This window comes from Carettochelys insculpta, chromosome 22 (assembly GCF_033958435.1).
Source record: "Carettochelys insculpta isolate YL-2023 chromosome 22, ASM3395843v1, whole genome shotgun sequence".
NCBI lineage: Eukaryota > Metazoa > Chordata > Testudines > Carettochelyidae > Carettochelys > Carettochelys insculpta.
In genome coordinates this window covers 12,112,846-12,128,586 of record NC_134158.1, presented here as the reverse complement: position 1 = coordinate 12,128,586, position 15,741 = coordinate 12,112,846, and the positions used below count along the sequence as shown (strand labels likewise).

Genomic DNA, 15,741 nt, shown 5'->3' with positions numbered 1-15,741 from the left:
CGGGCAGGCTCCTGGGCTGCAGAGGAGTGCGGCATGCAGGGAGCTCCCCATGGCGAGGGTCCCACAGCAGCAGTGCATGCTGGGAATCGCAGTCCTGCAAGCCTGCCATCCCCACCCCCAGCAGTTGCCCCGTGCATGCTGGAAGCTGTAGTCTCCTCCCACCCGGCCCGAAGCCCAGGGCCTGCTGGGAGCTGTAGTCCTGCCCTCCCCACCAGAGACCTCTGCATATTGGGAGCTGCAGTCTCCCCTCCACCCCCGGCCTGGGGCATGCTGGGAATCACAGACTGCCCACCCCCACCCCACTCACTTGATCAGGTAGACGTCGTACTTTCCGGCCGAGCGACCTGACTTCCGCTGCTTGAGCTTGCGTGTCCAGCCCTCGGGCAGCGTGGGGTCGTCGTACATGGGGCCGCGGTCCCGGATGATGGAGCGGCGCTGCTTGGGAGAGGCGGAGGCTTCAGGGGCGGCCGGGGCAGCTCCGGCCCCTTCGGATGTCTCTGCCTTGCCCGCCTCAGCCGGCTCAGCCTCCCGCTGCTTCTCCTTCTTCACCCTTTTGGTCTTCAGGGGCTTGTCCTTGAGGCCCTGCAGATTCTGGTCCTCGGACTTCTCTTCCCTGAGGAGGGAGTGCGAGAGGTGTCAGGACTGGGGGTGCAGTCGTCTCCCCGATCCCTCCTGCTCCCGCCTGCAGGGGACACAACCCCGATCTCAGCCTGGGGCAGGGGCCCAATCCCTGACACGTCCCCACAGTCCCACCTACACAATGGCCAGGGCAGGCCTGGCCAGCACCCCCCACCCTGAAGGAGAGCCTGGGCTCCTGCCCAGCAGCTGGCGCCTCTCGGCAGAGGGGTCCCTGGTCCCATTGCCAAGGGGTGGGGGGGAGACCATAACCAGCAGCAACCGCCACACAGGCTCGTAACCAGGAAGGGGCTGAGCTTGGGGAGCAGCTGATCTGGGAACCCCTGAAATCTTGCCCAGCTGCAGTGGTGCTAGACCAGACCTCCTGGGGGGTGGTTGCTGAAAGCACCTGGCAGGAGCTGACAGTCCCCACTGGAGTCCCTACAAAAGGAAACGCCTGGACTTTCTCCCTGCCCAAGAGCCCGGCTCTCGACTGTAACATCACAGAAGGGGTGAGCTGCCCGCGCGGCGTCCCCATCTGACCAGAGCCTCTGGCCAGTCACAGGCTGGTGCTCACAGCAGGGCGCTGAGCTGAGACTTTCAGGTAACAATATTGCTGATAGCCAGTCCACTCAGTGCTTCCTATGCCAGGTCTGACCCCGCAGCCACCCTGGGAGCTTCACACCATCCCTGTCTAGCCTCATCAGTGTCCCTTCCATGGGTCCCTCCCACTTTTCCACACATGGGCAGAATAAGGTTTGTAACATGCCCCACCGACAGGCTCACACACTGTCACGAGCCCTCCTCGTCAGCGCCACGCTCTATCACGCCAGGGGCACGCTGTGACTGTGGGTCTCCCTTATCTCACACACCCAGGCCCAGTTCTCCCGGGTAGCGTCCGCTGGCTCCTGAGCCAGCTTCGAGGAGCAGTGGGCGCTCGCCGGGGCTCTCTGCTCGGTGCCCCTTCCAGCTCCTGCGTTTTACACCTGTCACCTCGCCGCCCGGCCCCAGGTTTTTTCTTGATTTGTCCCAAGTGTTCAGTTGATTCTGGGTCCAGCAGCCCCTCCGCTGGGCTGGGGGAGGGGCCTTGGTGGATAGGCCTAGGCTTACCACCATCACCACCAGCACTCAGTGCCAGGCTCTCTCCTGGGCAGCTGCCCATGTGCTCAGCTTACAGGGAACCCTTGTCCCTACTATTGCCCGGGGTAACTGGGTACCTTAAAAAAGCTGCAAATGGCTGAGAACTTAACCCCTGGGCAGCAGCAGGCTGCTAAAAGCCCTCCCTGGGCCACCCATCACTTCGCACAGCCTCTCTGTGCACAGGTGCCCAGCTGCACACAGGCCCCATCGAAAACACTTCCACATCCACAGCCGCCAATCAGCGTGGTCAGAATGCAGCCAACTCGTCTTAGGCTTGGACACGTGTTAAACGTCAAACGACGCAACTGGGCACGACCGAGATGCTCCTGCTGTGCAGGCTGGAGTGTTTAGACTCCTTTCTTTCCAGTGGGGAGATGGGAGATTTCCACGCACCGTCCACTGGGACATATCTGAACATCAAAAAATGGAGCAAGTATGTTCTGACTCCAATTCATTTAACTTGGGGCAGACTGAGGTGGTAAAATGACATTTATTTTCTTACGTATATTTGTAGTTTTACATAAGATTAACCCAGTTATATATTTTATGTGGCTATTTTGTGACAATCAAAACAAAACAATTAAGGTAAAATAGCTTCAGGCATCAGAATGTTTCTTTTTTCTTTACTACTGTAACATATTTTAGCTATTTCCATAGCTGCCGAATACATTACATCGCGTAGAGAACTCAATCAGGTTACAACATTTCAGGTACACTTTCATTAGACCAGTGTTTTTATAGCTATATAGTTTACATCAAAACAACCTGAAAAGGTAAATGTGTCTGGCTTAGATTTACATGAGAGGAAGTCAGGCTCCCACCATTCATTACACTGTATTCAGGTACGGTCTGTGAGTCAGATGCTGGGGTGTTTCCAAGTCAACATTTTTCAGCTTTTCTGATGGGTGAAATCTGGGGCCACGTGGGTCTGTCCCCGAAGTCAAACCCGCCCCTGAGGCGCTGGCCCATCCTAAGCCAACGTTCTGGGTGGCAGGCTGGGCTGCGGAAGGCCTCTAGGCTGACCTGGCACCCAGAGATGATGGAGCTCCTGAGAGCCAGGCCAAGGGGGCGGCTGCCCTGAGAGGTGCTACTGGAGTTTGAGGACAATGTCCGCACAGGAATGACGGAGGACACTGGCCCCAGACCAGGGAGGAAGGGACTCGGCAGGTTCCCAGCCCCGCCGTTGTGGCTGAAGGGACAGCAGGCTCTCCAGCCCTGCCCCCTGGTGCACTCACTGGTGCTGAGGCCCCGCCTGTGTCAGTCGCAAGCCAGCTGCTGAGACCCACGCAGCAGAGCAGAGGGGAAGTGGAAGCATCGCGCGGCTCAGAGCTATAATTAACCCGCAGAGCCCAGCGCTGCCGCCCTGCCTGCGGGAAGGCACTGGGGCCATGCACACACTGAAGTAGACAGACAGACACTGCACCAGAGCTGGATTTCTGCCCATGTCGCTGAGGCCAGCAGGCTCCATGGGGCTTTGTTGTCAGCTTAGCCCAGAGTGGGGCGCCCAGCGAGGCAGAGCATCATTCACACACCTCACCATCCACCCGCCAGGCAGGAAGGGGGCTGGTCCCATTTCGACAGACAGGGAAACCACGGCACACACTCCTTCCCAGAATGGGGCTCTGTGCCCGGCTTTCCCCCAGCCCACCTACGGCAGTGCTTCCCAAACTAGCTTGGCCATGCAACGCTTTTGGGCTTGGAATATACCCACGGAATACGTATGTGCTAGGCGGGGGCTTTCCGTACCAGAAAACTGGCACACGTAACGGAGTGAGGGTTTCCAGCTCTCGTTTACAAAGGACAAAAACTAACCAGAGAAAAATTACCAGAATGAACAACTCAGGTCCTTCTGCTGGAGAGCGGCTCGCAGCCCTCGCGTTAAGTATAAAACCCAAAAGCAAACTACTGACAGAAGAGCCAAAAGAAGGGTGGCCGGTGTTAGTCTTTTGTGCAACAAGAGAGAGGACAACATTGCTCACAAAAGGACTGTCCTTCCTTAAAGCCTAAAAACATTATTATAAAAGATATTTGTTAAGTTTTATGTTTTTATTAATTTGTTATTTTTACAGAACTCCTGCAAGATAAGCGTAGTACCATTGGACAGGTTTTCTTTAATGGGAAGAGTGGTTTTCCATCTCTGCTTCGGCATGAATTGCATCACAACTATACTATTCTGAATGCGTTACGAATATTAATACACCTACAATCTAAATGCTATTCAAATGCTTTGGTATTATTGATATGTATCTATTTCTTAGTTAACATTTTAGAAGGAAAAATATCACTAGCACCAACAGTTGTCCTGGAACTCCTACTAGCGCCAGGCGGAATACAGTGTTCCTGGGACAGCCGGGGAAATGCCAACCTGCAGGGACCAGGCCTCCACCTGACTGGGGCACACCTACAGCGGCGGCCACCTGCCGGAAGCTTGGGGACCCAGGTGGCTCAGATCCCCCCGCCGAGGAAGCACGAGTGCCAGCGAACAGGGCAGAAGTGGGTGTCACGGTTACACCCAGCTCTGCTGTGCCCACTTGCTGACAGACAGACAGGTGCTCGGTGAACACAGGGGGGCCCCAGGTCCCACACCAGGAGGTGCGTCCACCCCTTAACGCCAGAATGCCGATGCTGGGCCGGCCAACAAGCACCTGGGTCAGACCCACTGCAAGACGAGTATGCTAGCCTGCTCTGCCCCAGAGGCAGGGGCACTTCACCAGGGCTGGGCGTAGGGAGGGAGCCTGCTCTGCCCCAGAGGCAGGGGCACTTCACCAGGGCTGGGCGTAGGGAGGGAGGCTGCTCTGCCCCAGAGGCAGGGGCACTTCACCAGGGCTGGGCGTAGGGAGGGAGGCTGCTCTGCCCCAGAGGCAGGGGCACTTCACCAGGGCTGGGCGTAGGGAGGGAGCCTGCTCTGCCCCAGAGGCAGGGGCACTTCACCAGGGCTGGGCGTAGGGAGGGAGGCTGCTCTGCCCCAGAGGCAGGGGCACTTCACCAGGGCTGGGCGTAGGGAGGGAGGCTGCTCTGCCCCAGAGGCAGGGGCACTTCACCAGGGCTGGGCGTAGGGAGGGAGCCTGCTCTGCCCCAGAGGCAGGGGCACTTCACCAGGGCTGGGCGTAGGGAGGGAGGCTGCTCTGCCCCAGAGGCAGGGGCACTTCACCAGGGCTGGGCGTAGGGAGGGAGGCTGCTCTGCCCCAGAGGCAGGGGCACTTCACCAGGGCTGGGCGTAGGGAGGGAGGCTGCTCTGCCCCAGAGGCAGGGGCACTTCACCAGGGCTGGGCGTAGGGAGGGAGGCTGCTCTGCCCCAGAGGCAGGGGCACTTCACCAGGGCTGGGCGTAGGGAGGGAGCCTGCTCTGCCCCAGAGGCAGGGGCACTTCACCAGGGCTGGGCGTAGGGAGGGAGGCTGCTCTGCCCCAGAGGCAGGGGCACTTCACCAGGGCTGGGCGTAGGGAGGGAGGCTGCTCTGCCCCAGAGGCAGGGGCACTTCACCAGGGCTGGGCGTAGGGAGGGAGGCTGCTCTGCCCCAGAGGCAGGGGCACTTCACCAGGGCTGGGCGTAGGGAGGGAGGCTGCTCTGCCCCAGAGGCAGGGGCACTTCACCAGGGCTGGGCGTAGGGAGGGAGCCTGCTCTGCCCCAGAGGCAGGGGCACTTCACCAGGGCTGGGCGTAGGGAGGGAGGCTGCTCTGCCCCAGAGGCAGGGGCACTTCACCAGGGCTGGGCGTAGGGAGGGAGGCTGCTCTGCCCCAGAGGCAGGGGCACTTCACCAGGGCTGGGCGTAGGGAGGGAGCCTGCTCTGCCCCAGAGGCAGGGGCACTTCACCAGGGCTGGGCGTAGGGAGGGAGGCTGCTCTGCCCCAGAGGCAGGGGCACTTCACCAGGGCTGGGCGTAGGGAGGGAGCCTGCTCTGCCCCAGAGGCAGGGGCACTTCACCAGGGCTGGGCGTAGGGAGGGAGGCTGCTCTGCCCCAGAGGCAGGGGCACTTCACCAGGGCTGGGCGTAGGGAGGGAGCCTGCTCTGCCCCAGAGGCAGGGGCACTTCACCAGGGCTGGGCGTAGGGAGGGAGCCTGCTCTGCCCCAGAGGCAGGGGCACTTCACCAGGGCTGGGCGTAGGGAGGGAGGCTGCTCTGCCCCAGAGGCAGGGGCACTTCACCAGGGCTGGGCGTAGGGAGGGAGCCTGCTCTGCCCCAGAGGCAGGGGCACTTCACCAGGGCTGGGCGTAGGGAGGGAGCCTGCTCTGCCCCAGAGGCAGGGGCACTTCACCAGGGCTGGGCGTAGGGAGGGAGGCTGCTCTGCCCCAGAGGCAGGGGCACTTCACCAGGGCTGGGCGTAGGGAGGGAGGCTGCTCTGCCCCAGAGGCAGGGGCACTTCACCAGGGCTGGGCGTAGGGAGGGAGCCTGCTCTGCCCCAGAGGCAGGGGCACTTCACCAGGGCTGGGCGTAGGGAGGGAGCCTGCTCTGCCCCAGAGGCAGGGGCACTTCACCAGGGCTGGGCGTAGGGAGGGAGGCTGCTCTGCCCCAGAGGCAGGGGCACTTCACCAGGGCTGGGCGTAGGGAGGGAGCCTGCTCTGCCCCAGAGGCAGGGGCACTTCACCAGGGCTGGGCGTAGGGAGGGAGGCTGCTCTGCCCCAGAGGCAGGGGCACTTCACCAGGGCTGGGCGTAGGGAGGGAGGCTGCTCTGCCCCAGAGGCAGGGGCACTTCACCAGGGCTGGGCGTAGGGAGGGAGCCTGCTCTGCCCCAGAGGCAGGGGCACTTCACCAGGGCTGGGCGTAGGGAGGGAGGCTGCTCTGCCCCAGAGGCAGGGGCACTTCACCAGGGCTGGGCGTAGGGAGGGAGGCTGCTCTGCCCCAGAGGCAGGGGCACTTCACCAGGGCTGGGCGTAGGGAGGGAGCCTGCTCTGCCCCAGAGGCAGGGGCACTTCACCAGGGCTGGGCGTAGGGAGGGAGGCTGCTCTGCCCCAGAGGCAGGGGCACTTCACCAGGGCTGGGCGTAGGGAGGGAGCCTGCTCTGCCCCAGAGGCAGGGGCACTTCACCAGGGCTGGGCGTAGGGAGGGAGGCTGCTCTGCCCCAGAGGCAGGGGCACTTCAGGGTAGAACGAAGCCGAAGCCAGGTAACACTCCTTCTCTCACCTCAGCGCAGCTCAGTTCCCTGGGGAAGAGTGAACTGCTTGGTAATGGCACACCCAACACGTGCCCCTGCTCTGGCCCAGCTGGGGCGACCGGGCGCCAACCCTCTACCCCTCCCCGGCTCCCCTGTTGTGCCAGGTGCTGTGCAGCTCCCTGGCACTGGAGGATGGTGCGGGCACTGCTGGGGGGAGGATCACTTCAGCCCTGCTCCAGAAATCAGTGCCTGGCACATCTGTGGTTAAACAGCCCCAGGGGAGCCTTCCAGCAACAGCTGTCCACAGAGCCAGCAGAGCAGCCGGGGGGCCACGATCAAGGGCTTGTCGAGACCCCGAGCAGCCGTTGGGCGCTGGTACTGCACCTGCAGCCCTCCCGGCACCACTCCTGCCAAACTCAGAGGAAAGACATCGCCCTGTCTGAGCACCAAGGGGCGGGCCAGGGAGCCCTGGCATTGCTTGACTGCAGGCCCAGGCCCAGCCTGAGGGCAGGGGGCTTGTGCAGTACCTGGTCCAAAGGGGAGCCAGCAAGGGACAAATAAGTCCAAGGAGCAGCTTGGAGCCCAGCCCAGCCAGCCAGCAGGGAGGCTGCAGGCACAGGCCCCCCCAGCACTTCCCACAGCCAGCACACGGTGGCGCTCAGGGCTCACAAACCAGACCCCCGGCTCCGGTGGTGGGCGGCATCAGCTGGGAGCACCCTAGAGAGACCACTCAGACCCCTCCGCGTCCCAATCACTGAGTCCGCCCCGTCACCTATGGGGGGCCTTCCCCCAGCTGCCCCCTGCTGAGATCTGAGCCCCCCGCCTGCTGCACAGACCCCCACACCACAGGCAGAGCTGCCTCAGCCAAAATCAGAGCTCTGCACAGCACCCAAGGGGACAAGGAGGGAGAGGGCACCGTGCAGGGCCAGGCGTGACAGGGCCCCGCTCTCAGTCGGGGGCTGGGGGGCTGTGCAGGGCCAGGCGTGACAGGGCCCCGCTCTCAGTCAGGGGCTGGGGGGCTGTGCAGGGCCAGGCGTGACAGGGCCCCGCTCTCAGTCAGGGGGCTGGGGGGCTGTGCAGGGCCAGGCGTGACAGGGCCCCGCTCTCAGTCGGGGGCTGGGGGGCTGTGCAGGGCCAGGCGTGACAGGGCCCCGCTCTCAGTCAGGGGGATGGGGGGGCTGGGGGGCTGTGCAGGGCCCCACTCTCAGTCGGGGGGCTGGGGGGCTGTGCAGGGCCAGGCGTGACAGGGCCCCGCTCTCAGTCGGGGGGCTGGGGGGCTGTGCAGGGCCAGGCGTGACAGGGCCCCGCTCTCAGTCGGGGGGCTGGGGGGTCTGTGCAGGGCCAGGCGTGACAGGGCCCCGCTCTTAGTCAGGGGGCTGGGGGGTCTGTGCAGGGCCAGGCGTGACAGGGCCCCGCTCTCAGTCGGGGGTCTGGGGGGTCTGTGCAGGGCCAGGCGTGACAGGGCCCCGCTCTCAGTCGGGGGGCTGGGGGGCTGTGCAGGGCCAGGCGTGACAGGGCCCCGCTCTCAGTCGGGGGCTGGGGGGCTGTGCAGGGCCAGGCGTGACAGGGCCCCGCTCTCAGTCAGGGGCTGGGGGGCTGTGCAGGGCCAGGCGTGACAGGGCCCCGCTCTCAGTCAGGGGGATGGGGGGGCTGGGGGGCTGTGCAGGGCCCCACTCTCAGTCGGGGGGCTGGGGGGCTGTGCAGGGCCAGGCGTGACAGGGCCCCGCTCTCAGTCGGGGGGCTGGGGGGCTGTGCAGGGCCAGGCGTGACAGGGCCCCGCTCTCAGTCGGGGGGCTGGGGGGTCTGTGCAGGGCCAGGCGTGACAGGGCCCCGCTCTTAGTCAGGGGGCTGGGGGGTCTGTGCAGGGCCAGGCGTGACAGGGCCCCGCTCTCAGTCGGGGGTCTGGGGGGTCTGTGCAGGGCCAGGCGTGACAGGGCCCCGCTCTCAGTCGGGGGGCTGGGGGGTCTGTGCAGGGCCAGGCGTGACAGGGCCCCGCTCTCAGTCGGGGGGCTGGGGGGTCTGTGCAGGGCCAGGCGTGACAGGGCCCCGCTCTCAGTCAGGGGGATGGGGGGGCTGTGCAGGGCCAGGCGTGACAGGGCCCCACTCTCAGTTGGGGGGCTGGGGGGTCTGTGCAGGGCCAGGCGTGACAGGGCCCTGCTCTCAGTCAGGGGGATGGGGGGGGTGGCTGTGCAGGGCCAGGTGTGACAGGGCCCTGCTCTCAGTCGGGGAGTCTGTGCAGGGCCAGGTGTGACAGGGCTCTGCTCTCAGTCAGGGGGATGGGGGGGCTGTGCAGGGCCAGGTGTGACAGGGCCCCGCTCTCAGTCAGGGGGATGGGGGGCGCTGTGCAGGGCCAGGTGTGACAGGGCCCTGCTCTCAGTCAGGGGGTCCGTGCAGGGCCAGGCGTGACAGGGCCCCGCTCTCAGTCAGGGGGCTGGGGGGGTCTGTGCAGGGCCAGGCGTGACAGGGCCCCGCTCTCAGTCGGGGGGATGGGGGGGGCTGTGCCGGGCCAGGCGTGACAGGGCCCCGCTCTCAGTCAGGGGGATGCGGGGGGCTGTGCCGGGCCAGGCGTGACAGGGTCCTGCTCTCAGTCGGGGGGCTGGGGGGTTTGTGCATGGCCAGGTGTGACAGGGCCCTGCTCTCAGTCGGGGGGCTGGGGAGTCTGTGCAGGGCCAGGCGTGACAGGGCCCCACTCTCAGTCAGGGGGTCTGTGCAGGGCCAGGTGTGACAGGACACCACTCTCAGTCAGGGGAATGGGGGGGGGCTGTGCAGGGCCAGGCGTGACAGGGCCCCGCTCTCAGTCAGGGGGATGGGGGGGGCTGTGCAGGGCCAGGCGTGACAGGGCCCTGCTCTCAGTCGGGGGGTTGGGGGGTCTGTGCAGGGCCAGGCGTGACAGGGCCCCGCTCTCCGTCGGGGGGACGGGGGGGCTTTGCGGGGCCAGGCGTGACAGGGCCCCGCTCTCAGTCGGGGGGCTGTGTGGGGCCAGGAGTGACAGGGCCCCGCTCTCCGTCGGGGGGATGGGGGGGCTTTGAGGGGCCAGGCGTGACAGGGCCCCGCTCTCCGTCGGGGGGTCTGTGCGGGGCCAGGCGTGACAGGGCCTTGCTCTCAGTTGGGGGGTTGGCGGGTCTGTGCAGGGCCAGGCGTGACAGGGCCCCGCTCTCAGTCAGGGGGATGGGGGGGGCTGTGCAGGGCCAGGCGTGACAGGGCCCCGCTCTCAGTCGGGGGGATGGGGGGGGCTGTGCAGGGCCAGGCGTGACAGGGCCCCGCTCTCAGTCAGGGGGCTGGGGGGGGCTGTGCAGGGCCAGGCGTGACAGGGCCCCGCTCTCAGTCAGGGGGATGGGGGGGGCTGTGCAGGGCCAGGTGTGACAGGGCCCTGCTCTCAGTCTGGGGGCTGGGGAGTCTGTGCAGGGCCAGGTGTGACAGGGCCCCACTCTCAGTCGGGGGGGTCTGTGCAGGGCCAGGTGTGACAGGACACCACTCTCAGTCAGGGGAATGGGGGGGGGCTGTGCAGGGCCAGGCGTGACAGGGCCCCGCTCTCCGTCGGGGGGTCTGTGCGGGGCCAGGCGTGACAGGGCCCCGCTCTCCGTCGGGGGGTCTGTGCGGGGCCAGGCGTGACAGGGCCCCGCTCTCCGTCGGGGGGTCTGTGCGGGGCCAGGCGTGACAGGGCCCCGCTCTCCGTCGGGGGGATGGGGGGGCTTTGCAGGGCCAGGCGTGACAGGGCCCTGCTCTCAGTCAGGGGGCTGGGGGGTCTGTGCAGGGCCAGGCGTGACAGGGCCCCGCTCTCAGTCGGGGGGGCTGTGCGGGGCCAGGCGTGACAGGGCCCTGCTCTCTGTCGGCGGGATGGGGGGGCTGTGCGGGGCCAGGCGTGACAGGGCCCTGCTCTCAGTCGGGGAGCTGGGGGGCTGTGCAGGGCCAGGCGTGACAGGGCCCAGGTCACAGTGGTGCCTGTGCTGGGCCCGGTGTGACGGCACCGACTCGGCATGGGTCAAGCATGTCGAGCCACGGGCAGAGCAAGGCCCACAACCAGGCATCCATCACAGAGCAGGCGCCTCTGGCTGGCAGCCCGTGTCCTAGAGGCTGGGCCAGGCCGTCCGCACGGAGCACAGTGCTGTGCTGGAGTCTGGCTCAGCGCTCAGAGAGCTGCCAGCTCTGACCTCCCATGCCAGCCAGCCCAGGGAGGGCGGACGTGCTTCACTCGGACAGCTGGCTTGGGGCCTTGTCCCCCTCGCCACGCCCCCGCAGTTGCTACCATTCTGAACACTTCTATGGGGAAAAAATCAGCACTTCACAATTGCCATCAATACTGCAGAACAGAGCCCGGGCTGTGCCCGCTGCAGGGCCAGCCTGAGAGCTGGGGTGCAGCTGCTACACCCCTGGATCACCCACATGAGAGCGCAGCAGAGTGACGCTGGGAGGTGTGTGGGGTCAGGCTCAGTTCCTGGCTCTGCCAAGGGTCCTTGTGCACATGCCATTTCCATGTGTAAAATGACAATCATCCTGACCAAATGGGCAGCGCCGACGGCACAAACTCAGCCGGAGGCCAGACGCCGACGCCGACACCTGTGTGGTTCTGGGAACCAGCTCGGCTGTGGCAGTCCTCATTAGCCGTCAGAGTCAGCACTGCCCTAGCTTGCGATGCGCCTGGCCTGGGCTCTCTTTTGTCGTCACCACCACAGGCAGATGGCTGGATCTGCAGCCGGGATTAGCAGTTTGGAGAAAGGGAGCCTTGGGTTGCTCCCTGCTCTCCATCTCACTCAGCCCACAGCCTGAACTGCACCCGCTGCCCTCGCTCCCAGGAGGCAGCCTCTGCAGCCAGATGGACCCGGCGTCACCGTCACTCAGTCTCACAGGCGGCCCCCTGGACTCAGCAAGTGGCACGTGTCCTTTCCGGCCGGGAGCCCTGCTCAAGCCCCAGCCTGGCGTCCCAGGCCATGGCGTGTGATGCTCCCCCACATCTTTGCCCCAGGCTGTGCTAAATGCACGGCACCTGCGGGGCCTGATCAATGCTGGCGCAGTGCAGGCCTCAGCCGTGCCAGCACAAGCCCCCCCCCACCCATCCGGCCCACGCAATGCTCAGTGCCCCCCTTGCAGAGGCCAGGCGCTCACCCGAGGCCAACATGCTGGGCCGGAGCAGGTTCAACGGCAGCTCCCAGCCCTCCCTGAGGCAAAGCAGCCGTGCAGCTGGGGGTTGATGGGCACCTGGCTGAGAGAGGCTGTAACCGCTGGACAGGGCCCGGGACAGGGCCGTGGGCTGCACCCTGTCACTTGGAGGAGGACACAGCTCACCAGAGCAGCAAAGTGTGGCAGAGCAGAACCACCCCGGCTACGGCCAGGGCCAAGTGTCAACCGCGCAGGCCTGTGGCGGGGAGCAGCTTCCCCCGCCCAGGCAGACAACAGCCACCCTCCCACTCAGCTAGAACCTCCACCTTCAGCTCCAAAGGTCCCCATGCTGCCGGTGCCCGACCCCAGCCGCCCAGCTGGCTGGCTCCCTCCCTCAAGCAGCCCGTGGGCATGCAGCGCCACGAAGAACGGCCTCTCCCTGCAGAACGCGGAGCTAACCGGGTCTGTGGCCAAGCGGCCTTCCTTCTCCCTTTGCCTGGACTCTTCTGCAGATGGGGAGGGGCCTTTCCCAGGCCCAGCCAGAAGGCACCTGGTCTCTGTCAGCGGGTCCCAAAGCCCTGGACCTCAGGCAGTGTGAAATTTCATAGGGGGCAGACTGCGGTCAGCTGCTGGGTGTCAGGCTTACCCATCTCATTCAAAAGACTGAAATCTCTTCTTGTTTTATGTCTGTGTCTGCACACCTAGATACCAATTCACACAGGTTTTACGTTCTACGGGGAGATTTTCTTACATGACCTGGAAGGGCTTTTTTCATACGAACACGGCCGAAATTTCCAACCGTTCGGCTTATAGCAGACAGGTGGAGGCCTGCTAATTGCAGGGATGAAAAGTAGAGCCTGACGGAAAATGCTTGCCCACCCCTGCTCTAACCACTGAGCCCCCACTTAGTGCCTGAGAGAACCTGCGAAGCCTGCCTCCCAGCAGAACTCCCTGCTCCTGGGAGTCCCAGGCCCACTGTGCAAGGCACTGGACAGCTGTGGTCCGTGGCATAATCCCCCATGCGCAGCCCCTTCCGGTGCTGGGCTGCGACGTGAAAGGAGCAGATGGGGAAGTGCCGGTGCTCTTAGACTGGGCTGTGGAAAGGCTCAGCGGGGCAGGCTGGCACAACAAATCCCCGCCAGGCCCGGCTACCATGGCACGCCACTAGGAGCTTTTAATGGATGCGGCTAAGCAGCACAACCTCGTCTGGATCACCACCTCTGCGACTCGGCACCCAGCATCCACCATCCCAGCTGGCCAACACAAGAGAAGGTGGGAGATGAGGTGGGCAGATTGGTGGGCCCATGGAGCCCCCTCCCTTCTACCCCGGATGCACATGGGCTGGCAGTGCCGAGCGGCAGGGAGAGAAGAGACACACAGCCAGGATTCCTGGTCCCACCCGCTGGCCAAACTGGGGTACAGCGCTGCACCCAGCACCAGAGCTGCTGTTAGTCCTCTGCCACGTAGAAAGCCCATCTCACAGGCGTGCGGCTCCCCGCACACGCGCGGGTCCCACCTCAAGAGCCTGGGAAAGGGCCGCTGGACACCTGCACTCACAGCTGGGAACTCTTAGTGTGTCCCCCAGAGAGGTGACCAGAGGCTGCTGCCCAAGGCCCCTGCCCCGCCCATGCTGCGATCGGGGCCCACACTGGGCACTGCACAAACATCCCCCCCCACACACACACGCTGCGATTGGGGTCAGAGCACTGGCCACCGTACAGAACACTCCCCCCACACACACACACGCTGCGATCGGGGTCCACACTGGGCCCACACTGACACCCCCCCCACAAACACTGCGATCGGGGTCTGCACTGGGCACTGCACAGACACCCCCCAAATATACACACACACGCTGCGATCGGGGTCAGAGCACTAGCCACCGTACAGACACCCCCCCACACACACGCTGCGATCGGGGTCCGCACTGGGCACCGCACAGACACGCCCCCCGCCCACTGCGATTGGGGTCTGCACTGGGCACTGCAGACACACTCCCCCCACACACACTCTGAGATCGGGGTCCACACTGGGCACCGCACAGACACCCCCCCCACACACACGCTGCGATCAGGGTCCGCACTGCGCACCGCACAGACACACCCCACCACAAACACTGCGATCGGGGTCCGCACTGGGCACCGTACTGACACACCCCACCACAAACACTGCGATCGGGGTCCGCACTGGGCACCGTACTGACACCCCCCCCCACACGCTGCGATCAGGGTCCGCACTGCGCACCGCACAGACACACCCCACCACAAACACTGCGATCGGGGTCAGAGCACTGGCCACCGTACAGACACCCGCCCCCCACAAACACTGCGATCGGGGTCTGCACTGGGCACCGCACAGACACCCCCCAAATACACACACACACGCTGCGATCGGGGTCAGAGCACTGGCCACCGTACAGAAACCCCCCCCCCCCCCCACAAACACTGCGATCGGGGTCCGCACTGGGCACCGTACTGACACCCCCCCCCCACAAACACTGCGATCGGGGTCCGCACTGGGCACCGTACTGACACCCCCCCCCCCACACACACACTGTGATTGGGGTCTGCACTGGTCACTGCACAGACACCCCCCAAATACACACACACACGCTGCGATCGGGGTCAGAGCACTGGCCACCGTACAGACACCACCCCGCCACACGCTGTGATCGGGGTCCGCACTGGGCACCGCACAGACACCCCCCACACACATGCTTCGATCGGGGTCCGCACTGGGCAGCGCACTGACACCTCCCCCCCCAACAAACACAGACGCTGCGATCGGGATCCTCGCACAGCCCGCACTGACACCCCCGCTCTCCTGAACACACATGCTGCGATCGGGGTCTGCGCTGGGCACCACAAACACATACTGTGATCGGGGTCCGCACTGGGCACTGCACTGACACCCCTGCCCCACAGGCTGCGATCAGGGTCTGCATTGGGCACCTCAGACACCCCCCCCCACACGCTGCCATCGGGGTCAGCACTGGGCAGTGCACAGACACCCCCCAACACATGCTGCGATTGGGGTCAGCACTGGGCAGCGCACAGACACCCCCCCCACATGCTGTGATTGGGGTTCGCACAGGCTCGCACAGACACCCCCCCCACACGCTGCCATCGGGGTCAGCACTGGGCACCGTACTGACACCCCCCCCACACACACACACTGTGATTGGGGTCTGCACTGGGCACTGCACAGACACCCCCCAAATACACACACACACGCTGCAATCGGGGTCAGAGCACTGGCCACCGTACAGACACCCCCCCCCCACATGCTTCGATCGGGGTCCGCACTGGGCAGCGCACTGACACCCCCCCGCCCAACAAACAAAGACGCTGCGATCGGGGTCCTCGCACAGCCCGCACTGACACCCCCGCTCTCCTGCACACACATGCTGCGATCGGGGTCTGCGCTGGGCACCACAGACACCCCACAAACACATACTGTGATCGGGGTCCGCACTGGGCACTGCACTGACACCCCCGCCCCACAGGCTGCGATCAGGGTCTTCATTGGGCACCTCAGACACCCCCCCCACACGCTGCCATCGGGGTCAGCACTGGGCAGTGCACAGACACCCCCCAACACATGCTGCGATTGGGGTACACGCAGGCTCACACAGACACACCCCCACACGCTGCCATCGGGGTCAGCACTGGGCAGCGCACAGACACCCCCCAACACATGCTGTGATTGGGGTATGCGCAGGCTCGCACAGACACCCCCCCCCCCACGCTGCGATTGGGGTACGCGCAGGCTCGCACAGACACCCCCCCACACGCTGTGATC

The 15,741-nt window shown here is 64.9% G+C and overlaps 1 protein-coding gene across 2 annotated transcripts in view; it reads right to left on the bottom strand.

The window, feature by feature from the left end:
• Positions 1-15,741, bottom strand: part of MECP2 (methyl-CpG binding protein 2) — a 33,419-nt gene that overhangs the window by 8,097 nt on the left and 9,581 nt on the right. For both annotated transcript variants that reach the window (XR_012648508.1, XM_075016873.1), the window contains exon 2: positions 308-613. Coding sequence is in view for 1 of the 2 variants with exons in the window: in XM_075016873.1 (XP_074872974.1) it covers positions 308-613 (306 nt within the window). In the remaining variant the exon portion in view is untranslated. The remainder of the gene's footprint in view (positions 1-307; positions 614-15,741) is intronic.